This window comes from Polypterus senegalus, chromosome 11 (genome assembly GCF_016835505.1).
Source record: "Polypterus senegalus isolate Bchr_013 chromosome 11, ASM1683550v1, whole genome shotgun sequence".
Lineage (NCBI taxonomy): Eukaryota > Metazoa > Chordata > Cladistia > Polypteriformes > Polypteridae > Polypterus > Polypterus senegalus.
This window is the reverse complement of record NC_053164.1, coordinates 106,626,226-106,653,232: the sequence shown is the minus strand read 5'-3', so window position 1 is coordinate 106,653,232 and position 27,007 is coordinate 106,626,226. Positions and strand designations below refer to the sequence as shown.

The window sequence follows — 27,007 nt, the reverse complement described above, 5'->3', positions numbered from 1 at the left end:
GTAACAATGGAGATCAAAATGGAAATGAAATGGTGAAAAAAATGTATTGAGGAACTGGGCCACTACACGAGTGTCAAAGTTTACTTTTTGGATTCGCATTTGGAATTTGTTTTCTGAAAATCTTGCAATGTTGAGTGAAGGGCATTGTGAAAGATTCTATCAGGATATCAGGGACATGGGAAGAAGATACCAGGGACATTGTGATTCAGTTAGAAGGGAAACTACTGCGGTATAATTCTTAGAGACAAGCCAGAAAACATGGGAAAAGACAGGCTGCCAAACCAAGTTCCGGATCAAGAAAATGTGAGAAATGACAAAAACTGCAGAAGTTAGCTGTAAGCCAATGGGTTTGTGTTGTTGTTTTCTTTGCAAACTTATTTTAAAATATTAGATTGACAAAATATACTTTTCATGTTAAATGAATTTAGAAGAATTTGGTAGTAAATAGTGGAATTGAAGAGTCGCATGTTTGAATAAAGTATGAATAAAGTGTGTAAGTTTTTAAACTTTAATTACATCTCTTTTTAATTTAATACTTATAGTAAAAGTGATGTGATGTAAACATTCTAATGATATATTTTTATTGTGTTTATGAATGCAAGTAACCACAACTATTTATAATTAAAACAATGTTTCTGAGCTTAATTTTGTAAATCTTTATTTTTTGTCGGGTATTAAAATTCATGTTTGCCTGAACACCTGTAAAATCGTCAAATTAAGAGCTTTGTGCGTTGTGATGACATGCCCACTGCAACCAAATCAAGAGATGTTTGTCTTCATTACCGCTTGGCACAGTCAATACTGATATGTGTGTCCTACTTGAGACTTTTTGCGAAGGACTGACATGAACACAGAGGCACAAATGTACTTTCAGTAAAAATAAATACAGTTCATTGCCATTATACTGTACATTACAGTATATTAAGTGATGGTAGATTCTCTCCTGCCTCCTTTCCATTTAGAGCGGAAGAGCCTCAGCTATCCCATGTGCAATTTCTATTGTGAAATCTTTCGAAACAAAGCACAAAAAGGGTGAGTAAGCCTCAAAATTCTACTAGTCAGTCCAGGACCTTGTAGAGTCAGATCCCAAAATAGTCCTCACTCCAGGCAGCCAAACTATTTACAAAAATGGAGAAAAGTAAGATCATGAAACCTCTGATCCAACACAAAACAAGGCATGTTCTATAATATTGAAAGCTTTATTAAGAACAAAATAACAAAAAAAAAAAAAAATTAAGACAAGGCAAAAAGGCACAAAAATTAAGTTTTACCTGTAAAATGTGAAAACTAAGGCAAACAAATCCAATACAAAGTCTATAGATTGTACCTTATTCACGAACCAGGGATTAAAACCAGAAAGTCCAAATGAGTGGAAAAAAAGCAAGAACTGAGTACAGGCCACAAACCACATCATATTGTATACTTTTTTGACTGCACAATAAGCTAGTGACCATGAAGTTAAGTTTTTCAGATTTCAATTTAAGGAGAACGATAACTCGCAGTAAGCATATCTTACAAGCAAAAGCTTGCTTTGTCAGTAAATGAAAGGATGCACTGTATACAGTATTGTACTGGCATTGATGGACTTCTTGTTTGATTGTTTTTTTTTTCCTTATAGACATAGATGGTTACTAGGCAGCTGTTTCTCCACTTTGAGCATTTTTCCAGGAAAGATATGTACTACAGGGAATGAAGCAGTCACGTTACAGGTATATTAAGGGGCTTGCTGGCAGATGTATGAATTGTTGCTTATAGGGAGACCTATCAATGCATGACATTAAGCATTAATAAACAAAAAAATAACATTGAATCAGAATTCACAAAATCAGATTGTATCAGACACATTCTGCAGCACAGCTGCAGTTCCAGGCTTTAGTTCTTTTTAAGGCTGGACCACTGCAACTCTCTGCTGGTGAGAGTTCCTGCATGTGTCACCAAGCCACTGCAGATGACTCAAAATGCAGTTGCATGTCTGGCGTTCCATCAATCAATGTGGGTACATGTCACTTCTCTCTTCAGATTACTACATTGGCTCTTTATAGCGGCAAGTATTGAGTTCAAATCCTTGATATTTGCCTACAGCGTATTCAGTAGATCAGCACCTATTTTTAGGGAGACACTTATGAAGTCCTATGCCCCTTTTCAACCTCTCAGATCTGATGATGAACTTGTCATCGCTGAACTCAAAAACGAACTAACTCTGAGCCAATCTGGAATTCTCGAAGACCACTGATCTAGGAATGGAAGAAATGGATGAAGATTATCCGCTTTGGCGACGCCTAACGGTAGCAGCCGGAAGAAGAAGAAGAAGAAGAAGACTGTCTCATTATGATACTGACTGCTCGAAAATCAAAACGCTCGAGCAGTTTGGTCTCACAGACTTTCCGTAGACCGGGAGTGCGCGGAGACGTTCACGATTGAGTTGCGTGTCTCTGTCTGCAGTTCTTGAGACTGTGAAGTCCGTGGCGGCAGTGACTACTGAAAGATAAGTTTTAAAAATGAGCAGAAGCTACAATGATGAGCTCCAGTTTCTGGATAAAATCACGAACAACTGCTGGCGCATTAAGAAAGGTTTTGTCCCCAACATGCAGGTGAATGTGTAAGCCGACGAGTAGGCTGTTGAAAGCACAATGGATTTGCCAGTGGAATCCTTTTTTCCTACAGTTAGGGACGCGATGAAGCGAAATGTCGAACATATTGGCAACTTCATTGGGCGTTGTTTTTTTTTTTTTTTTAGAAAAAGTGTTTCATTTAGATACCTTATGTAGTAAACTCGATCGTTATGTAGCACTTAGTGCATTGTCTCTCACTTATGTGTCAATGAATGACACGATGCTGGCTTTTAGAATTGAACTATCACGTGGGGACGAATACCATCAGCGGTGTTTGTTCACAAAAGGAAAAATGCAGTTTTGAGTATACAAAAGTGATTAGGTGTATTTACAATAATCAGTTTAGGCTGGCTTTGGTTTGAAGAATTAAGTAGTTCAATTACAGTGCATGGGATCCGTTACCATTTTAGCACATAAAGCGAAAGAGGTCGCCGCCTACATTAGACAATTCATAAAAAAGAGATTATTTCTAATATATATTGTAACACACAGTAGTTTCATCTCTCTGTAGTGTCAACAGTCATTTAATCAAACTAATGTCCTGTTTATAGGCCTATGTTCTGAAAGAATTAAACCCGTCATGTTTTGTGCAAGCGAGTTATTTTCAGACACTTCCAATATCCTTTGAATTTAAGCAGTTACATTTTGCTTAAAAGGTTATCTTATATTCATTTATTTTAAATCCTTTCAGATGTAAGCACGTAGAAACAATATATAAAGGATGGCTTATTGATATACTGACTTCCAAGTACAGTACATGAGTTTGATTTCTATCTGGACTCAGTGGATTTTCTTTGAGTGCTCTGGTTTCCTATAAAAAACTGAGAACATATTATGTTAAATGGTGGCTCTTAATTTGCTTGGTATGTGTGAGTGTACATTGAACTCGGTCCTGCTGGTTTTAGGCTTTGGACCCCTGCAAATGTGCAATAAAAATGGATGCACATTCAGAAAATGTATGACTGAATGAACTGTGAATGTACAATCTGGGTTGCAGTTCAATTTATTTGTGAAGTTTAGTTCTTCACGGTATTTTAGTAGCATTTAGAATACATGCACATCATTCCATCAATACCTGCATTGTTAGTACATATACTGTAGCTTATCATGGGATTTTAGTTCACTGTATGTCAGGCAAATTAGTCTGGGCCAAATTATTGTCACTTAATAGCTGTTTTATTGCATTGTGGAAGGAAACATGAACATGCAAAATCAACAAGGGCGGCAGTGATTTCCTGGTATATAATAACTTGTACACTATAAACAGTCCACATTATAAACAACTGTACCAGCAAGAAAAACTGTGTACAGAGAAAATTAAATACTTATCCTGGAAGAGCAGGAAAGTTATTATATAATGTACCACTTTGAAAAATAATGCACAGTCATGTGTGCAAGTTTAAGTGCTGGATATGACATATAGTACTGTGTATACCCTAATTTGAGCAAGATCATTTATAAAGTATTAGCATATAGCAAATAAATCTATGAAAGACACTGACTGCTTTGACAAACATCTATAGTAGATTTATCAAAAATATAAAGATGTTTAAAAGTTCATTAATCTAACAGTGGTCAGGTATGTGTTTTTGCCTCCAGTGTGCTACTAAAAATGATCCAAAGAGATTGGTGCTTAATTTTGCTGAGGCTTATCTTTAGCCAGTTGCTGCTGAATACACCTGTGAGCAGTAGGAATGTTTTCTTGGACATTTGAAAGATTAATTTGAAGATGATTCTCTAAACATAAAGATTACTTTCTTGACAACCCTGTCTTCTGGGCTTATGGTTGGCTTTGTATTTGCAGGTTGAGGGTGTCTTTTACGTAAATGATTCCTTGGAAAAACTGATGTTTGATGAGCTTAGAAATGCCTGCAGAGGAGGAGGTAAGATTAATCACCCAATCAATTAATTTTAATGTAACAAAACACCATTACATTAGCTTCGCAGGTTAAGTAAGATTTTGATAATATGAAGAAAAAAAATAAAAAACCTTGCAAATACAGTAAAAAGTATTGTCTAAGGAAAGGTACTTCTTTGTGTGGTGTTTGTGTTTTAGTAGTTTATTTTATTACCAAGTTATATTTTATTTCCAAGTCATATATTCCCCCTATTTGCAGGGAGGGTTATGCGTGTTCTCCATCATTGTGATCAGGCAGGACATTTACTCAGCGTGGAGGGCATAATTTTAAATATATATGAATTTTACTTTTTATCAGTACCTAAAATGTGACCTAAAGGGATCTAAGCACCATAAACTGTCCACATTTTAAACCGTCCTGCCATGTGGAAAACTTTTAAAAGAATAACCTCTTAACTTGCAAACATACAGTCATTAAAAGTAAATGTTATGCTGAATCCACAGTATTAGTTAATTTTTCATTTTGGTAACTAAAAATGCATTTGACTACTGAGGAATTTGTTTACTTAAAGAATTGCTATAATTTTTTATTTTACTTTTATTTTAACATTGTATCATTATTGGTAGTGCCGCCATTCTATTTATTTTCCAGAAATATACAGTATATAAGGTCATTCCATGTCAAATCAACCACATTTCCAGAAATCCCATGCACTTTGGTCTCAAAAAAGTCTGAAAATAAATACCTGGTGTTACCCATGTTATCCAGGAGACACCCTGTAAAATTATTTTGATGTAAGATCAATATTTTCCAAGATACAGCCAATTTTGTGAGGGGAGAAGAGCGTCAAATTTGACATGGCTTTATTCTTTCATCAGTTTCACAAGACCATATCTCAAGAACTAAACCACCTAGCAGGCTCAAAATTTTGCATACTTATAACTTTAAAGGTGTAGTATGTAACAAAATCAAAATGTTTGTTCCAGATGACACCACTTGGTGAGAGCAGACCTTCAAAAATGGATAAAAAAATGTTTTGCATCTTTGGCTTTGTCATATTTAGGCTTTCAGAAAGCATACTTCTAAACTGATAACAACCTGCTGAAACTTTTTGCGTGTTTAGATATCTACACAGGGCTTTTCAAAAGGTTATAAACAAACATGAAACTTCATCAGAGTTTGACCAGCGGACCTCTCAAATGTGAACATCGTTTTGGGTCTGATTTTCAGACCAGCTTAAATGCACTGTGGGAATATCCGGCCATTTTTTAAATTATTTTCCTATATCCTACATGGTCCCTTCTTTCTCAAAAAACAGGTCTTACTTTTTTATGTGAATCTTTCATTTTTATTTTCTATTCTAAACTTAGGTTAAATTCACCATTTGACAGTAATGATAATTATCACATTCTTCATCACTAACTTGGATTATTGGAAAAAAGTGAATCACCAAAGGCACATTAAGCACATGTGAACAATAGCTGCTTGATTTATCATTAACTCTTTCAGTGCGGATGTCGACTTTGTCAAAAGGAGGGATTGACAGTGGTAAACAACTATAAACAGTGACAAAACCCGCCTTTGTGTTTTAGTTGGGCTCTCTTTGCTAGAAGGAAAGTTATCGTTGTCGGTTTGACCAAGATTCCCTGAGCTTGCGTGAGTAGCGCGGAGCAAATAACGGCAAAAACTGGCATCGATATCTGGCAAGAAATCAAAGAGAATGCGTAAAGCAAAATACTCCGTGCACGACGTTTTGCAAATTATCGCTGAATTGAACTCTGACTTGTCGGACTGATTTTGATACAGCTGATCAGTTCCCAACTGGTCATGGTGCTGAAGAGGTTCGTGTAGCTGATGCGCCCACGGCACTCTGCCTGGGAGGACTGCTCCTTTCAGCAACAGATGTTTTATGTTGACTTCTGTCTTGTGACAATAGATGGCGCTATACCAGCGTTTAACCTGGCACAAACAGACGCAGGAGGCACACTGATAAATCAAATAAATGTTTTATTGTTCTTTTCTTTGCCTGTGAGCAACGCTTTCCCCGTTCCAATAAGCACAAGCACAATCCCCATAATATTTCTTCTCTTCCTATTTTCTCCACCACTCATCTCCGGCAAGCTTCATCCACTACCACCTGACTCACGGATTGGTTTCTGCCACCTCCTTTTATAGCCCACCCGGAAGTGCTCCAGGTGTTTGAATACCTATTTCCGGCTGCACTTCTGGGTGTGGTGGAACAGCCGCTGCCCACACGGGTTCGGGAACAACTGCAGCGCCCCCTGGCAGCACCCCCAGATCCCAACAGGGTTTTAGAGAACTCCATATCCCATGGAGCCCTGCAGGAATCCGAGGCACCACTGTCACCCAGGGAGACTGCCGTCTACCGTCCCAGGGGAGGTACTTTTCAGTCCATACTTGTTCCCCTGGACCATATATAGAAGAGGCATCCCGATTAGGCAAAGGCCCCAGCTGTCCACCACAGTGTGAAGCTATTGCTTTGTGTGCTTTCCAGAAAACTGTATTTTTTTGGAAAAAATATTCAGCCCTCAAAGAGTTAAATACAAAGTTATAATGAAATGTTAACATTTTGGTATTGCAGCAGCAGGAATATAACCCATTTCATTTCTGTTTCAATCGAAGTACTGAGTGTAGGGCATCTTTTGAGATCAAGATGGTACTGCCTCCCACTAACCATTGTAGGTACACTAAGCAGTGCGATGACACACTGTAATGGCACCCAACAAATATCATCTCTTGGTGGCCGATGGAAAGACTGTGCAGGATAATTTGAATGCATAAAACATATCAAGATGTTGGATTCTGCTTCAGTCTTGTCACGAATCACACCAATCCAGCATTTTTTTATTATACATGCACACAACATAGCCTCCCAACAGGACACTCATCTAATGTGGGGGGTGCATTTGATCCATCAGGAGAGCGATCATGAGAGGGTAGGATCCCAGCTGCTGCTTCAGTGATGAATATTCGGAGTGTCCATTCACTCTCTTCACCAGACACCCAGGTGACTTTCAGTTTGCCATCTTCTATAGGGATGTAACAGTTGTATTCTCGAGTACCAGTTACTCTTTTGGCCATGGAGAATCACATTCTCTGTTCAGAAATACAAAATAGGATATTGTTTGATATGAAGAAAAGTTTGACATCTTTGATAACTTACTGAATGAAAACTCAATGACTACCATTTTTGATACATGGTGCATTCAGCCAAGGATTAGGATGGAAAATAAACATAACAGTAAAAATGAAAGATCTGCATAAGAAAAGTGAGGTTTGTGTTTTGAGAAAGAAGGGACAATGTAGAATAAATGAAAAATATTCTAAAAATGACCTGCACATTCCCACATGCTGTTAGGCTGCTCTAAAAATTAATTCCAAAATTATTTTTTGGATTAGAGATGTCTGCTGTTCAAACCCTGATACAGTTACTTTTTTACTTTTTCAAAAAGCCTATACAGTATAGTTAAAAGAATTAAGGGGGAAAAAAATCAAAAGTCTCTGTTGGTTACAAATATGTGGTTCTGAGGCCTAAACATAGCTAAGCCAACAAGTCACATTAAATTTTGGTCAGTTTCAAGGGGCTGTTTTGACCATGCAGCGTTGTCTGGAATAAAATGTTTTAATTTTGTCACATGCTATGTCACTTAATGTACCAGCATGCCATGTCTGAGCCTGCTGAGTAGTTTAGTCCTTGAGCTATGGACTGGAGAAATTTGATGAAAAAATTGGGCAAGATAAAATCAACATGCCGCAAATCCCCTAGGTAAACTAGCTATCCTACATCAAAATAATTTACAGGGTGTCCCCTGACTAACATGAGTACACCTGGTAATTTTTCCAAAATCTTTTCAGTCCAAAGTATGTGGGCCATGTGGTTGATTTGACATGGAATGACCTGGAACTTTCTAACCACACATGTTTTTTTTATGCAAAAGTGAAATGTGATCTATTTTATCCTATGATCAGTACAGCAGATCAGGATAAGATGTTTGTGCAAGCTACTCTGTAAAACAGATCACACCATTTAAAACATATATTAAGTATGTCTACAGTTTTCATCACTAAATTACAGTTCTGTGCAGAAAAAAAAGTCCTGTTTAAAACAATTTGTCTCTCAATGCCTTAAATTAATCTTGAGAACGATGTTTTCAGGTACTGCATAGATTGCATCATTGTCTCAGACATCCTGCATGTTCACATACAGTATGCTTTTTAGTTTAGAAGCTAAATATTTAGGGGTGCAACAGTTTGTGAGTGATTATTATTTTTCCGCACATTAGGTATTACACAACTATTGTGAGATTAATCCAAAATAAATGAAAGTGCTGAAATATACTGCCTAACACCTATGTGATGGTCTTGTTTGTGGATTTCTGAGCAGCCTTCAATATTAAACTAATCCAGTTAGGTATACCCTATGGCGTCTGCCTGTGGATTATGAGTTTCTTGATAGGTAGGAAGCAGTATGTGAAACTGGGCCCTTGTATTTTGGATCCAATGTCAATTAGCATAGGCTCCCCTGAGGCTATGTTGTTTCACCCCTCCAGTTTTCACTTTATTCAAATGACTGTAGGTCAATGGACAAATCTGTACAAATTCTAAAGTTTGCAGAGGGCACAACCATAGTCAGTCTCATTTCTAATAATGACATGTCTTCCTGTGAAAGAGAAGTCAAGAGCTCAATGCTATTAAGACAGTGGAAATGAGGATTGATTTCTGCCGACAAGTCACTAACTGTCCACCTTTGCAAATTAATGGCCAGAAAGTGTCTGGTTCAGTAGTTTAAATTTCTAGGGACTACTTTCACAAATACATTAAAATGGGACAAGCACCTCATCTCCATCATCAAGAAAGCCAGGTAGAGATTGTTCTTCCTTCGCCAGCTTAAGAAGTTTGGCATATCAATGTGTATATTTGTAAATTTTTATTCAGCCATCATTGAGAGTATTGCGACCTCCTTCATCACCGTTTGGTTTCCTTCTGCCTCCTCTCTTTCTATGACTCAGTTGCAGCAGGTGATTTGTTCAGCTGAGGAAATCATTGCCTGTTGTCTCCCAGTATTAAAAGATCTGTTCATCACCAGAGCAAAAAAGAGAGCAGGAAATATTGCAGCTGACTCCACTCACCCCAGCAGCCTTTTGTTCATTAACTTGCCACCAGAGAGGAGGTACAGGTCTATTGCGACCCAAACTACACGCCATCTTCCCAGCTTCTTTCCTCAAATTATTCAGATCCTAAATAAGCTTACATAGAGTTACTGCTAACTGTTTTACAACATATAACTGGTAACTGTTCCGTCTGTCTACTTGCTCAACTTCTACTATTTGATATCTTACTAAAATAGTTTTTCTATTTATTTGAGTTAACTTGAAAATGTGTTGTCTTGAGTTTTGCACCTCACCAATGTCAATTCTGATATGTTTTACATGCTAGCTTGCTTGCTTTGATCTTGATTTCATACTTCTTATAGTTATTTAAGATGCTGGATAAGCTAGAGGTGCAGGAACATTTTCCTTCAAATAACTGAAAGTTTTTAATACTATTATAGCAGTGAAATGAGGAACAGATACAAAGGTACAAAGGTATTTTCAACATAGTGAAATTTTACTTTTAATTAACTTGGGATCTAACAGTTGGATGTATACACTTTATTTTCTAGCTATACTGTATGTTCAAGAACACACGGGAACATTTATTTTTTCTTCAGTGTCAAAGAATGTTATAATAAAAACAGTGGCATTTCACCTAAATATACTTTTTTGTAGGTATTGGAGGATTCCTTCCTGCAATGAAACAAATTGGTAATGTGGCAGCATTACCTGGGATTGTTCACGTGAGTACCTACATACAAAAGAGGTGCTGTTCTACCCAATTTGTAACCCAATGTAGTGTGAATGTAAGGTGGATTAACTAGGGTACAGGATATGGTCGGTAGTTATTACACATTCTTTTATATTTGGTAATCATATCTGTTAGAAACATGTACTTTATAGTGTAACACAAGATATTAAATTTAAATAACCTGAAATTTGCAACCATAATGTCCTTATAGTTAAATTGTATACTCTTAAGTATAAAAAAAAATCATACTTATGTGTATAAACATAAAAATATGTATAAAATATTGCATATTAGTTTAATATACAGGTATAATGTACATTCTGTTTAGTCAGAAATTAAGTTTAAGTTTTTGAATGAGCTGGTTAATATATATTTTTTTTATATTAGTAGTATAGTATGTGGTTTCAGGGGACAAAGCTACACTCACCTAAAGGATTATTAGGAACACCTGTTCAATTTCTCATTAATGCAATTATCTAATCAACCAATCACATGGCAGTTGCTTCAATGCATTTAGGGGTGTGGTCCTGGTCAAGACAATCTCCTGAACTCCAAACTGAATGTCAGAATGGGAAAGAAAGGGGATTTAAGCAATTTTGAGCGTGGCATGGTTGTTGGTGCCAGACGGGCCGGTCTGAGTATTTCACAATCTGCTCAGTTACTGGGATTTTCACACACAACCATTTCTAGGGTTTACAAAGAATGGTGTGGAAAGGGAAAAACATCCATTATGCGGCAGTCCTGTGGGCGAAAATGCCTTGTTGATGCTAGAGGTCAGAGGAGAATGGGCCGACTGATTCAAGCTGATAGAAGAGCAACTTTGACTGAAATAACCACTTGTTACAACCGAGGTATGCAGCAAAGCATTTGTGAAGCCACAACACGCACAACCTTGAGGCGGATGGGCTACAACAGCAGAAGACCCCACCGGGTACCACTCATCTCCACTACAAATAGGAAAAAGAGGCTACAATTTGCACAAGCTCACCAAAATTGGACAGTTGAAGACTGGAAAAATGTTGCCTGGTCTGATGAGTCTCGATTTCTGTTGAGACATTCAAATGGTAGAGTCAGAATTTGGCGTAAACAGAATGAGAACATGGATCCATCATGCCTTGTTACCACTGTGCAGGCTGGTGGTGGTGGGGTAATGGTGTGGGGGATGTTTTCTTGGCACACTTTACCCTTAGTGCCAATTGGGCATCGTTTAAATGCCACGGGCTACCTGAGCATTGTTTCTGACCATGTCCATCCCGTCATGACCACCATGTACCCATCCTCTGATGGCTACTTCCAGAAGGATAATGCACCATGTCACAAAGCTCGAATCATTTCAAATTGGTTTCTTGAACATGACAATGAGTTCACTGTACTAAAATGGCCCCCACAGTCACCAGATCTCAACCCAATAGAGCATCTTTGGGATGTGGTGGAATGGGAGCTTCGTGCCCTGGATGTGCATCCCACAAATCTCCATCAACTGCAAGATGCTATCCTATCAATATGGGCCAACATTTCTAAAGAATGCTTTCAGCACCTTGTTGAATCAATGCCACGTAGAATTAACGCAGTTCTGAAGGCGAAAGGGGGTCAAACACCGTATTAGTATGGTGTTCCTAATATTCCTTTAGGTGAGTGTATATTTGTATTCATCACTATGCAACCATTCTTTGACACAGTTTGTCAAATTAGAGATTATCCTAGCAGTACTGGGTGAAAACTAACTCTGGTCACAAGACACATGTACCCACATAGACTCAAATTTGAATTACCCATATGCTTTTTGGTTATTTTTTATTAGGGTTACTTAAAATAGGATACATTTTTACGCATTAAAAACTACTGCATAATTTAGCAATTCTTAAATAGCCTTTTTGGACTTTTGCCTGACACATTATAGTATGTTGAACATCTTTTATGAAATTTTAAGTGCTTCTTTATAATAATACTAGCCAAAGCCTGCCATAGCATACGGCAGTGTAAGAATAGGAATGGAAAACTGTGAGAAAGGAATTCAGTATAATAAAGGCTTAGGAAACCACCGTTGCAGTATAACGAAAATAGCAAGGAGCGAAACCAATGCCAATGGTCGAGAGAGTACCTTCCTGTAGCAGGCTACGGAAAACATAGACATATATAGATAGATGCTGCATTCACTGTGTTGCCCAGTCGACACGATATGTCAGCGTGTCCGCCCTATTGCGAGTCGTAAAAGTGCCATTTAAACTAATACAGGTAGATATGGAAACCGGGTTTTCTGATGAAAAAACAACGTTCTAAACAGTATCGTTTACATACAACAGATTTTGGCGAATCGTTTACACGCAATTATGTATATCCATTTATACACTAATAATGGCAATTATTAAATAATAATAATACAAATTATTATTATTAAATAGTCACTCCTGTATAAGTAACATTTCTCGGACTGCTTTCTTCCATCTCCGAAACATTTCTAGACTTCGTCCTGTTCTTACACAACACAGTACTAAAGTATTGGTTGATGCCCGAGTCACCTCACGTATAGATTACTGTAATGGTATTCTATCTGTCATCCCACAAAAATGTATCCATTGCTTACAATTTATTCAAAATTCTGCTGCCAGGATAATAACCTGCTGTTCTAAATCCACTGAACATACTACACCTATTGTCTCTCAACTTCACTGGCTCGTTGTTAACTACAGAATACAATACTAAACACCGCTCTTAACATTTAAAGCTCTCCACAGCCTCACTGATCTCCTACAGACAGACACATCTCTCGCTCACTCAGATTCTCATCTGCAGCTCTACTTTCTGTATCGCACATCAAACTCTGCGCTATGGGAGCTCGAGCGTCTCTCATAGTGTTCCTCAACTCGGGACTTTTCTTCTCTCTTGTATACATCAGCTCGATTCAACACATTTTAAAACTACCCTCAAAACTTATCTTTTCAAACTGGCATACCAATTATGAATTTGGACTGTTACTGCCAGTTATCTTTGTTTGCTAATTGTTGCTGTTTGATCGAGAGCGACAGTGGACGCGGAAATAGGATTAGAGATGGCGGGCGGGGCTCTGTCGTGCGTATCTCATGGTCTTAGAGTTGGTGGGCGGGGCTCTGTGAGTTGGCGTGCATGGCTTTCTGTCTTGCGCTCACTGTCTTGCGTGCCGTTAACGAATTATATATATAGATGCTGCTGTTAATAAGTATAAGTTCACTATAATTGCTTAACAGTGCATCTATCTTTTTTGTATGTGTGGTTGCGTGTAAAACAATGAGATCTGAAATCACACTTAATGAGTTAAATGTAGATGTGCTGTGTGGCGGAAAGAGCTCTTAAAAAAAGAACAGTCTTGAGATTAGATGACAGTTGTTTGGGGCTCACATGTGACTCATTTTTGCATCTTTTCAGATAAGGTTTTTTCCAAGAGTTACTGAAGCATTTATGAAATTTTGTTGTTTACTGCCTTCTAATTATGTTGATTCGCAGCCATGGGGAGCACCATCAACAAGGTTGTTGTAGGACTTCTTTTATACCAATGTATACATAAATATGCACCTGTAAAACACTTGGTGGTGTGTGGTGGGTGAAGCAGTACAGATTTGTGTTCTAAACAAGGATCCAGTTCAGGTCCAGAAGGGCTTAAATCCACATCATTGCCTAGTTAGTTGTCAATCTTTTCAGCTTAATTAATTTCTTATTTGATCAGAAGTCTTGCTGCTGCTTTTGTCATTTGTAGCAATTTCACTATTGCTCACTTATTACGTTTTAAGTGGCTTTTGGTTCACATGCAGATTAGTGCTTTGGATGTTTTGCACTATCCATCCATCCATTATCCAACCCGCTATATCCTAACTACAGGGTCACAAGGGTCTGCTGGAGCCAATCCCAGCCAACACATAGCGCAAGGCAGGAAACAAACCCTGGGCAGAACACCAGCCCACCGCAGGTTTTGCACTATTAAAATAAGTTTTTTTTTTCCTTCTGAACTAGTACTCGGTTAACAGTTGAGAAATAAATAAAGATAGTTTACAACTAACCAGGTAATTTGGTGGAAATTTTACCTGTGTCTGTTTGTATTTTTTTGCTTATCATTTTTGTTCCACAAAATATTTTGTTGATATTTGAAGAAAAGTAAAATGTGCACTGGTGTAGATTTGTGGCATAGCAGACCAGTGCTGGTTAAAGTAAAAATTTGGACCCACTGTGAAGCTCATACAAGGCTTAGACCATTCAGGGGCATTAGTAACTATAGTAATGCTATTACATTTAGAATGGGATAGATCAACTAAGTCTAAAGTTGCCGAATTACTTGCAGTAAAGTCTCATTTTAAGAATATAATTTGACCAGACTTGGAGGAGTAAAAAGTATCTTAGAAGTGAATAGAAACAAAAAGAGTAAAATATATCTTTCATGATTGAAATGTTATTCACCTATCTCGAATAGGATTCAGTTATTCTATACATTAAAGTAGGAACAGTAGGGCAATAAAGGATTATTTGTAAAAATAAATGTATTATCATATCATAATCTTTTGGTATGACCATATTACAATATACCAAGTAATCTTCTTTTTTCCAGCGATCAATTGGACTTCCAGATGTTCACTCAGGTTATGGGTTTGCTATTGGAAACATGGCTGCGTTTGACATGGACAATACAGAAGCTGTTGTCTCTCCAGGTAAACTGATCCTTACTACAAAATAGGCATTATTTTCAGCTTTAAATTGTCTCATATATTAACATTTGCATGGCTGTTTGCAAACATTTTAAAAAGACAAATGTAGAACTGCCTAAGGAAACACTTTTAATAAATGTACAAGATATGAGATAAGTAAAGTATAATACTTTTGACTCTCAAAAGATAATTTGTAGGGAAGTATAAATCTGATTAGTGCTCTAGATACTACTTAGATACTACTAGCACATGAATGCCGATATTGATACAGTACAACAATATTTTTAAACCATAAGAAACTGCATATGCCATACATTTACAGACCCCGCTAAATTTCCATTCATCCTTCTGTTTCCAAGCACTCCTAATCTAATTCAAGACTGCAGAGAACCCAAGCCTGTCTCAAGGCAGGAAGCAACTCTGAATGGGACCCCATGCCATTGCAAGGCACATTTACATACACACTTGTATTTATTTTTATAGAACCAATGTAAAGTCACTTACATTCATAATATGAACCTCTTCTTCAATTTGGCGCAAAACCAGAGTACTAGATGAAAATATCCTGTATACATGATTAAAGTTGTGGGTTTTGTAGAGGTAGTAAAAGGAGCAGGATTCATGAGGAATAAGGCAGCACCCAAAGCTGTGCCACAGTATACTAAATTTGTTGTTTTTTGTATACATCTAAAAAAATACTGGTAATTCTAAAAAGAGTAAGAATACCTAACCAGCAATGTATGTGATGTTGATATGTTTGGACTTTTCATGATCTCTCTTTCCATACTATCAACCCAGGAATTCACCAGATTTCTTTTAATACCAGAGAATGAGCAGCTTTTGCTGGTTTGTTAGGTTCTATATATAAAAGAGTTTGTATTGCCTTTTTTATGTTAATCAAGTAGTAAACAATGTCACTAAGTATAACTCTACATTCACAATGCTTTGGTGTTTATGGGATATTAAACCTTCAATCCAATGCTTAATTGTGCAGATTTTCTCTAGATACAGTACTTATGTGAGATAAATTAAATTGAGTTTTGGATGTACAAAGATTTACCTTTTTAGAGAAAAGATAATTAGTCCCTATATACTGTACATAAAAATGTTGAGTGGCACAGCCTGTCTGTTTTGGACATCATAAGTAGGCATACCAGTTTAATGCACATTACAGGTTGCTCTCCAAGCAAGTCCCTTGCTGGAAAAAATAATTAATTTTAACACTATGTTACAAAACCAAATTCATGCCTGGACTGATATACAGTCCAGGCAGTGAATATTTGAATTGAATTGAATTTGAACATCATTGAATATTTACAACTAACCAACCCGCAGCATACCATACGCCGCATAATCAGGCCGTTTTTTTAATAATTTTTAAGCACAGGGAGAAAATTAACATTTGAAAAATCAGTAATGTAATAAATCGGCAAGAAAAGCAACATTGTAACAATGCATGGAACGAACCAACACACAATCGTCCGTGCAGCGCTCAGGCGCGGAGGGTGGAACGGGAGGAGAGGAGAAGGACGGCCACTCGCTCCCTCCGTCATGCTAGTTTGCTTATTTCTCATCCAGTATGCACTGCCTGCTCATGTGCCCACCTCCAACTCATCACTCGAGTCGTTGTCGTCTTTGTACAGTCCAGATGCACCTGTGACTCACATAGATTTTTCATTGCTCTGTGCAGTTTTGGCTGCCTTTCTACTGTATATATAATCCACCAGGACACCCGACCACGGTAGCAGCGAGGTGGGAGGGGGGTGTGTACAAAGTGCAGGAGCATCTAAGAAGACGTATGTTTGTTGCGGATGCGAATTGCTGTATGTAGCGTGTAAAACAGTTTGCTATGGTGCACGTTCGTGCGTTGTAACCGAAAACTCGGTTTTAAAGACTGCTCACTTCATTGTGTATACGACTGTAGGTGAATGAAAAGATGGAACTCTGGAGAGGGCAACATACAATACAGCATTTTACACGCTGCATACAGCAATTCACATTCGCGACAAATTGTTTTACACGCTGCATACAGCGATTTACATCCGTGACAAACATGCCTCTTCTTACATAGTCCTGTCGCGTCCACCCTCATTCTCGAAGCATACACACCGCCTGATCATGTGGTGCCTCTGTGTGAACCGGTCAGGCACAGAGAAGGTCAGCTGCCGAGAGAGCGTCTCGACTGTTGCAGGGCCTGCATTGGTGAAGCAGGTGTAAGACAGTAATGAAACAGAGGCACAGGGCTTATTGGTTTTTAAAGACTGCCTCCTTCATTGGGTTTTAACCAATGCACGGAACGAAGCAACACACAATCGTCCGTGTGGCGCTCAGGCGCGGAGGGTGGAATGGGAGGAGAGGAGAAGGACGGCCACTCCACTCCCTCCGTCATGCTAGTCTGCTGATTTCTCGTTCAGTATACACTGCCTGCTCATGTGCCCACCTCCAACTCGTCACTCGAGTCATTGTCGTCTTTGCACAGTCCAGATGCACCTGTGACTCACGTAGACTTGTCATTGCTCTGTGAGGTTTTGGCTGCCTTTCTGTATATAATCCACCAAGACACCCGACCACGGTGGTAGCGAAGTGGGAAGGGGGTGTGTACAAAGTGCAGGAGCATCTAAGAAGACGCATGTTTGTCGCGGATGCGAATTGCTGTATGTAGCGTGTAAAACAGTTTGCTATGGTGCACGCAGTCGTGCGGCGTAACCGAAAACTCGTTTTTTAAAGACTGCTCACTTTATTGTATTTTAACCTCAGTTGTAAAGGAATGTTTTTAGGATCCCATGGGATACCCCTCGCAAACAGTTTTACACGCTGCATATGGCGATTCACCTCCGCGAGAAACATGCCTCTATGAACAGTCAAAGTGGGTCGGAGCTGCATGTGACCTCTACGACAGACGAATATAAATGACGCCAGTTTTTCTGTGTCGTCGCGTCTGGGTTGGTGGGCGTGGCTCTGTGAGTTGTTGTCGTATCCAATGGTCTTGGAGTTGGTGGGCGTGGCTCCTTCCTGTGTGCGCCATAGGTGTCTCACTTGTCGGAGGCTTAGTGAATCCACGCCCCTTCCGGCGTGCTTTCCATGGTTGTCTTGCCTTAGTGAATTATATATATAGATACAGTAGAGTGAAAGAAAAATTAGAAGAACTATATCAAATGGGAAACTGTTATTCACTTTATTTTCCAAACCTGACTTTTCCTAGGATGTTAAATTTTTGAAGTTATATATAGTCATATGAAAAAGTTTCCAAACAAAGATTTTTAGTGAAGCAGTATTTAGTTGTATGAAATTAAATCAAATGTGAAAAACAGGCTGTGCAAAAATGTGGGTACCCTTGTAATTTTGCTGATTTGAATGCCTGTAACTGCTCAATACTGATTACTTGCAACACCAAATTGGTTGGATTAGCTCGTTAAGCCTTGAACTTCATAGACAGGTGTGTCCAATCATGAGAAAAGGTATTTAAGGTAGTCAATTGCAGGTTGTGCTTCCCTTTGACTCTCTGAAGAGTGACAGCATGGGATCCTCAAAGCAACTCTCAAAAGATCTGAAAACAAAGATTGTTCAGTTTGATGGTTTAGGGGAAGACTCCAAAATCTATCTTAGAGGTTTAAACTGTCAGTTTCAACTGTAAGGAATGTAATCAGGAAATGGAAGGCCACAGGCACAGTTGCTGTTAAACCCAGGTCTGGCAGACCAAAAAAAATACAGGAGTGGCATATGCGCAGGATTGTGAGAATGGTTACAGGCAACCCACAGATCACCTCCAAACACCTGCAAGAATATCTTGCTGCAGATGGTGTATCTGTACATCATTCTACAATTCAGTGCAATTTGCACAAAGAACATCTGTATGGGTGATGAGAAAGAAGCCCTTTCTGCACTCACACCACAAACAGAGTCACTTCTTGTATGCAAATGCTCATTTAGACAAGCCAGATTCATTTTGGAACAAAGTGCTTTGGACTGATGAGACAAAAATTGAGTTATTTGGTCATAAATATGGTGGAAGAAGAACACTGCATTCCAAGAAAAACACCTGCTACCTACTGTCAAATTTGGTGGAGGTTCCATCATGCTGTGTGGCTAGTTCAGGGACTGGGCACTTGTTAAAGTCGAGGGTCAGATGAATTCTACCCAATATCAACAAATTCTTCAGGATAATGTTCAAGCATCAGTCACAAAGTTGAAGTTACACAGGGGTTGGATATTCCAACAAGACAATGACCCAAAACACAGTTCGAAATCTACAAAGCCATTCATGCAGAGGGAGAAGTACAACAATGTTTTGGAATGGCCGTCACTGTCCCCTGACTTGAATATCATTGAAAATCTATGAGATGATTTGAAGCAGGCTGTCCATGCTCGGCTGCCATCAAATTTAACTGAACTGGAGAGATTTTGTATGGAAGAATGGTGAAAAATACCTCATTCCAGAATCCAGACACTCATCAAAGCTATAAAGGAGGCATTTTGAGGCTGTTATATTTGCAAAAGGAGGCTCAACTAAGTATTGATGTAATATCTCTATTGGGGTGCCCAAACATAATTTTGTTATGATGCATACTGCATATTTTCTCTTAATCCAATAAACTTATATATACTTTATGTTTGAAGACATATTAAGAACATTTAAAGGTATCTCTAAATGATTTAAGGCTGTTTTTAAATAAATTTAAACATCTTTTTTAAAGATATCTTTAAATGATTTACAGATATCTTTCAATGAATTTCATATATCTAAACATGATGGAAAAAAAATGTAAATAACCAAAAAATCTAAACAATATTTCACACAGATTGCCATATTGCTAGTGTAAAACTGAAAGTTTATGTAGGATTATGCCCAGGGGAAACATACTTCATGAAAAATAAGGTCAGCCCATGTACTGATAAGTTTTTCTTCAGGTATCTAAGTAATGAATTGCTATGATTTTCACTACATCATCATATTTATTTCACCTTATGAAACAATAGCAAAGCTATTCAGTTGCATAATTAAAGATTCTGTATCTTCTAACGGGATATTTTTATCTATAGCATCAAGTGCTGCAATCGAATTAACCTAATCAGCACATCTTAAAGTAAAAGGGTGGGAAACTGGTGAGCTTGGGAAAACTCATGTTGGCACAGAGCAAGTATGTAAGCTGTGCATAGAGTTCAGCATGGTGTGAGAATAAAACCAAGATGATGGATCCATGAGACAGCAGATTTAACCAATGCACCACCATGCCATCTCTATATCTCATGGTACTAAGATTAAAGTAGTGAGGGCTGTCGGCAGATTTTTTTGTAATGTAGCAAACTGCAGATGTCTTCATTGTATTACTCAATTTGAGTATATTCATTGTAGGTCACTGCTTAAAGGAAACAGAATCTCCGGTTCTCCATTAGAAGATATTTTTGTAACACCATGTATTCAAATTGATCTTCTGTAAAAATCACACATCAATTCTATTGTGCCATATTGTTTTTGTGTATGGATAGAGACACCTTTGGCTTTAAAATAGTCATGTTATTTAAATTGATATTCTAATTAAATGTTCATGTGCACAAATGTGTACCTATATATTGAAAAGCTTGGAAAACCATTGAATTAAAAAAAATTGAATTCTGTGAATTGTAATCTTAAGTTTAATGACAAGCAGTGGTGCATTATGTCAGTTTTAAATCTACTAAATAAATTACTTATGACATTTTAAACTGTTAGGAGCTGCGCAAGTTTCTTCTTTTTCAAATTAAATTTTATTAATCTTATTTGTCAGGTGGTGTGGGATTTGATATCAATTGTGGTGTCCGGCTGCTGCGTACAAACCTTGATGAAGGAGATGTTCAGCCAGTTAAGGAACAGCTGGCTCAAGCCATGTTTGATCATATTCCAGTTGGTGTGGGCTCCAAGGGTGTTATACCAATGAATGCCAAGTAAGAAAAGAAAAATTCCACTCTATAATCAAAATGGTATTTGCTCAATTTATAGTTCAATACATATCAAAACATTTAATTTAATTTTTTTTCTAACTGAAAAAAAAATGCATTTTATAAATATTTTATATTTTAATGTAAGTAATCATTGGAATAATGTAAGTTACTCTTGCATTTAATGCTTTTTCTGAGTTTTTGTTTTAACTGAGCTACATTCTGACTTGATTTCAGACTTAAATACCATATTTAGTTTATACAATTTATTTCTCATCTCTTAGCCAGTTCTATTGTTATCAAAAAAACAAAACTACATGTAATTGGTACTTACTCTTAAATAAGTGATTGGCATACATTTCCGATATTGTTACTAATTTGGATCCATCCAGTTTTTTAATGTTCAGGCCCGGCCAGTACTTGGATAGGAGACCAAGCTTCGGTTGCTGCTTAAAGAGGTGTTAGTGAAGAGAACAGGGGGCGCTTACACTATAGTCTGTGTGGATCCCAATGCTGCAGTGCAGTGACAGGAGTACTGTACTGTAAATATGGCACCGTCCTTCAGATGAGACGTAAACAAGAGGTCCTGACTCTCTCTGGTTATTAAAGATCCCTGGGCATGTTTTGAAAAAAATATGGTTTATCCCAAACTCTTGGGTAAATTGTCCATTGTGGCTTTGTTGAGTCTGGCCCCATCATCATCCCCTATCTGTAATTGGCTATCTCTCTCACCCCTTCACCATCTAATAGCTAATCTGTGGTGAGTGTACTGGCGCAATAATGGTTGCCGCCACATCATCCAGGTGGGTCCTACACATTGGTGGTTGTAGTGGTGCAAGTAGTTCCCCTCTGTCTAAGCGCTTTGAGTAATGAGAAAAGCGCTATTTAAATATAATTTACTATTATTTATTATTATTATCATTAATTCTGTAGCTTGATGATGATGTAGTTTCTCTTTGCAAAGAACATTGTTTTCTTTTCCAGTATAATAGATAGTGATATTTTATTTAATTTGATCACAAATTTCTCAAGTGAAATAAACCATTTTAGTTTTCCTAATCTATTTTGCTCTACAAAAAGCTTACCCTCCACATAACCATAGGAGGCACGGTGCTAATCCAAACCACACTCACATTCACTTTGTCAGGTTAAAATCCATTTCAATCTGGGATGGAATTGTACCTTCCGCCTCTGGTGTATAATTGTAGAGGCCATTGTGAGTCCCAACCATGCCCATGACAATCAACATTTATATCAGGTTTTCTCCTAGAAAATAATTTTGTAATTGAAAATACCATTCATATAGTATGTTCATTTTTTAACAGAGACCTGGATGAAGCTCTAGAAATGGGAATGGACTGGTCTCTAAGAGAGGGCTACGCCTGGGCGGAGGATAAAGAACACTGTGAAGAGTATGGCAGGATGTTACAAGCAGACCCCAGCAAGGTCAGCTCAAAAGCGAAGAAACGAGGCCTGCCACAGGTATGTTTCTACATTTGCATAAAAGCATATTTTACTAATTAAGTTCTTTAATACAGTATGCTCTGAAAATTAATGTTCATACATGTTACAGTTAACAACTTGTTCCTTCACGAGGACAGTAGGCATAGGAAAATACCATAGCTGAATGCTTGTTTTCTTTTGCAGTTTAATGCATTTTTAACTGTCAGTACTTTGTTCCATTAACAGTAGTCTAGTTACTGTATAATTTTCAACTACTGTATATTTTTAATGCTTGTTTAGTATTAGATTCACTGTGTATATTATTTAGAATGAATAGGTCACTATATAATGAGAGCTGTCTATTTTTTATACATATATAGTTGGGTACCCTGGGTGCTGGAAATCATTATGCTGAAGTTCAGGTTGTTGATGAAATTTACAATGATTATGCTGCTAAGAAGATGGGAATTGATCACAAAGGACAAGTTTGTGTCATGATCCACAGTGGCAGTAGAGGTCTTGGTCATCAGGTGGCTACAGGTAATGTGGACATAAGAATCTAATATATAAGAGCATGTGACTTAATTCTGTTGCACAATCATTAGAATATAGCCGTGATAAAATGGAATATACAGGTCCTGTAATAATAATTACAACTTTAACTATGTTTGTGCCATGATGAATTTTAAAGTTTATTCTCTGCAGTAGGATCCTTTAACATGAATTTTAGTTTATGCCTAAAATGATTTTTAACAGTCTGCCATTTCCTCATAATGGATGGTACTACTGATATTAACAATTAGTGTTTTGGCAAAGTTAAATTATTGTCAACATTGCAGTTGGGCCAAATACTGTATTTTAGAACACTTCCCCTTTAAGCATTAAATAAATTACTAATAAGCAAATGAATATGACGTTCATGCATACAACATTATCCATAACAAGAAGTGATTAAAATTAATGTCTATACCAGCATCACCTTCCTGTCTATCAGTTCATCTATCTACAGTAAGACCCTGAGAAAGATATAAATGACAGTAAAACAGTAGCCTTCTTACGTCTCCAAACACAAAACTAAAACACACTTAGTCTTAGATGAACTTAAGTGACTGAAATGTTAAAAAGAAACAAATCCCAGCGATGATTTAGTAGTATGTAAATGAATAAATAATAAATTGAATACATTTCTTCCAAAGATTCATAGTTCATTACTGTATTTGTAGGAGTTGTTCCGTTTCATTTTAAACAAAGAAAAAGTTTGATTTCATGTTTATGTTTAGATGCCTTAGTTGCAATGGAAAAGGCAATGAAGAGAGATAAAATCATTGTGAATGACCGTCAGCTTGCTTGTGCACGAATAACATCTGCAGAAGGGCAAGATTACTTGAAGGGCATGGCTGGAGCTGGAAACTATGCTTGGGTGAATCGAACCTCCATGACCTTTCTTACCCGACAGGTAGGTATGATTAAAAGTGTACTAGTTCAATTACTATAGAAGAGACTAAAACTGGGTAACATCCCAATTTGCTATTTTTATATTATATTAGTTGTATTTCATTCAGTCAATTAAATTGTTCTGATTTAATAGTGTTGTATAAAAGAGAACTTTAAAAGTATCGCTACCAGGATTTTAACTGATATTGCTTATATAGTGTAATTTTTTTGTTATTGATCTTGCAACTCAGCTATCTGGTTGAGTAGACTGGTAGATATTAAGACTAAGTTTAGAAGAGTAGTCCTTAATTGTTAATTGAAGATTATCAAGCTGTCTTACATCATATGAAAATTAATTTATTATTTATGGTCTATGGCTGTCACAGTATTCCACAAAACTGTTGTTGTCATTGATGACTTGAGTAGGCTGTGAAAAAATCCATTATGTAAATTTAAGTGGGAAATGATCTTCTTGCACTGAGCATCAGAACTGAAAAACAAAGTTTTTGACCAAGAAAGGCCATTCAACCTAAGATACACCACTCCCCAATATAATATGTGGAAATTTATTGAAAGTATCTGGTATTTACTTTGTGAAAAATATTTTCCGATGTTAGTGTGAAATTTTGCCTAACCAAGCTATCTCTTGCTATGAGTTACTGTGAAAGAGTTCATTTTTAAATAACAGGTCAAATCCATCCTACTGATTGCCTTCATAATTGTAAAAAATGTGAATTATCTTATAGTCATTGTTTGCATAAACTTAGAAAATGCAGATACATCAATAATTCCTCATAGCTCATACCCCATTGTCCTTGGATCAGTCTATTAGTTCTTTTCTGAACTTCATCTAGCCTCTACGTCTGATGGGTTTTTTCTTTTTTTCTTTTTTTTTTTTCTTTTTTTTTATAAATATGGAGACCAAACACAATATTCCAGGGGAGTTATACAACATATGTAGTATAGTGTCCCTGTTTTGGAATTTATGCTATACATCTTTTTAATTGGCCTTTTAATTTTCTTTATATCGGTTTGTTTTGGAAATTGGTTTGTGGATAAGTCCACTGCATTTCCTAACACATTCTTATATTGTGTACTTTCACATTTCCTACTACCCACTGTGTATTTACAGTTAACATTTATATATCCTATGTCTGCAACCTTAAATATACTTATATTAAAGTATTTGCCACAGATCTGCTAAAGTAAATTCCACCCAGGTCCACTTATAATGATATGGAGTGGACAACAATCCACTTAGTTTAGTTTAATCTGCCAACTGAACCACATTTTAGGTTACATTCTTACATAGGCAGTTTATATGAATTACAGTAAAACAGGAGCACCCCCAACATTAATCTCAAGTGGCAACACTTTAATATCACTAATTTACAACCAAATACCTTGCACCATAACTTGATGCAAGCTTCATGCCCTGAATACCTGACATTTCAAAAGTAGATCAATCAATGGCCTCTTATGTTGTTCCTTACCAATTTGTATTTGAAAGTTAATTTAAAAATTATAAATTTTTGACTTTGGATTGTCCATTTCTAAAAGTAGTGTTGTTTTATCAGTTTAAAGTAAATAATGAACATAATAATAGCAAAGAATAACTTTCTTTTCCAGTTAAACTGGATATACTAGAGGTAAACATGAATTTAAAATACTTCCAGTAATACTGTTGGCACTTTCAAAATTAGAACAATGTGTAGTTGTGGAGCATGAAAGAAAACTATCTCATGAGAAAGAGACCCTGGTACAATACCACACGCATATAAAAATATTCAAATTAACTTTTTTAGTAAAGCTTTTTACTTTTGGGTATGTAGAAATGTATAATCAAAATGATATTACAGACTCACCCCAGTACAGTGTAGAAAATTAATTGGCTACCACAGTTACTGTATGTAACGTGTGAAGGAATTAATGGAATGCAGTCTTTTAAGAACAAAAGGGTTTGCTCTAGCACAGGCATGTCAAACTCACTACCATTGGTGGGCCGCTTCGACTGCCATACGTGCGTCAGCGGGCCGCACTGTAACAAATACTATTATACTGTTATACAACTTACTGTAGCTTTCCTTCCAATACTGAAAACTTTAAAAAATGTAACACTTAAAGTTTAAAGAAAAGCAATTTATTTCCATACAATCTCCGTACAACATGGTACAATTAGATTCTTAGCCTCTTAGCTAGGTCCTTATATAGGAGTCTTACAGTGTGAGATCTATTTCTTTTGTCCAGACACTTGGCATCTCTTGTTAGTAACCAGTTCGTCAATATCAGGCTTGAAATCTTGTGCAGCTGCAGCTTTTATGAGAGATGAAAGGTGCTCGACAGTAAGTCCTGAGCGATGTGGGGTTTTAGTAGCTTTCATTAATGAAAACAGTTGCTCACAAAGGTAAGTGCTTCTGAATATAGACAGTACTCTTGATGCCAACTTACGGATCTGCACATACGAGGGTGGCAGGTAAGCATACAAGTGTGGCACACCAACTTTGTTGTATTTTGCCTTCAGAATAGAATCTGACTGCAGTTCAATCAATTCTATTTGGATATTCTCAGCCGCATTCTCAACGTTGGAAGAGTATGGTGACGTAAACAGCGCAAAGTCCTGTTCCTGTGAACTGAAGTCACGAAAACGATAACTGAATTCATTGCTCAGTAATTTAAGTTGGAAAACAAATCCTCCAAAAATCTAAATTTACTTTACTAAGTTTACTTCAAAGTTTATATTGTAAAATAAGCCAATATGCAAAAAGCCCCCTGACCTACACTAATTTTACAAACTCAAAATCACAAAACTTTGCTAATAAACAACTCACCAATTTCTCGTGTCCACCAGATCTTCAGCTGTAGTCTGCACTAACTGTTTGTTACAATACTAGCACAAAATTACATAAAACTAGAGCAAAACAACATGAAAATATCCATCCATCCTCTTCCGCTTAGATCTGAGATCGGGTCACAGGGGTAGCAGCTTGGGCAGAGATGCCCAGACTTCCCTCTCCCCGGCCACTTCTACTAGCTCTTCCGGGGTAATCCCAAGGCGTTCCCAGGCCAGCTGAGAGACATTGTCCCTCCAGCGTGTCCTGGGTCTTCGCCGGGGCCTCCTCCCGGTTAGACGTGCCCAGAACACCTCACCAGGGAGGCGTCCAGGAGGCATCCTGATCAGATGCCCGAGCCACCTCATCTGATTCCTCTC

The 27,007-nt window shown here is 37.4% G+C and overlaps 1 protein-coding gene across 1 annotated transcript in view; it reads left to right on the top strand.

The window, feature by feature from the left end:
- Nucleotides 1-2,382: 2,382 nt before the first annotated feature.
- Nucleotides 2,383-27,007, top strand: part of LOC120539414 (RNA-splicing ligase RtcB homolog) — a 35,955-nt gene continuing 11,330 nt past the window's right edge. The window contains exons 1-8 of the mRNA XM_039769448.1: nucleotides 2,383-2,591; nucleotides 4,417-4,495; nucleotides 10,261-10,328; nucleotides 14,910-15,009; nucleotides 20,772-20,928; nucleotides 22,248-22,404; nucleotides 22,746-22,905; nucleotides 23,646-23,821. Of these exons, the coding sequence (XP_039625382.1) occupies nucleotides 2,499-2,591; nucleotides 4,417-4,495; nucleotides 10,261-10,328; nucleotides 14,910-15,009; nucleotides 20,772-20,928; nucleotides 22,248-22,404; nucleotides 22,746-22,905; nucleotides 23,646-23,821 (990 nt within the window). The 5' untranslated portion in view covers nucleotides 2,383-2,498. The remainder of the gene's footprint in view (nucleotides 2,592-4,416; nucleotides 4,496-10,260; nucleotides 10,329-14,909; nucleotides 15,010-20,771; nucleotides 20,929-22,247; nucleotides 22,405-22,745; nucleotides 22,906-23,645; nucleotides 23,822-27,007) is intronic.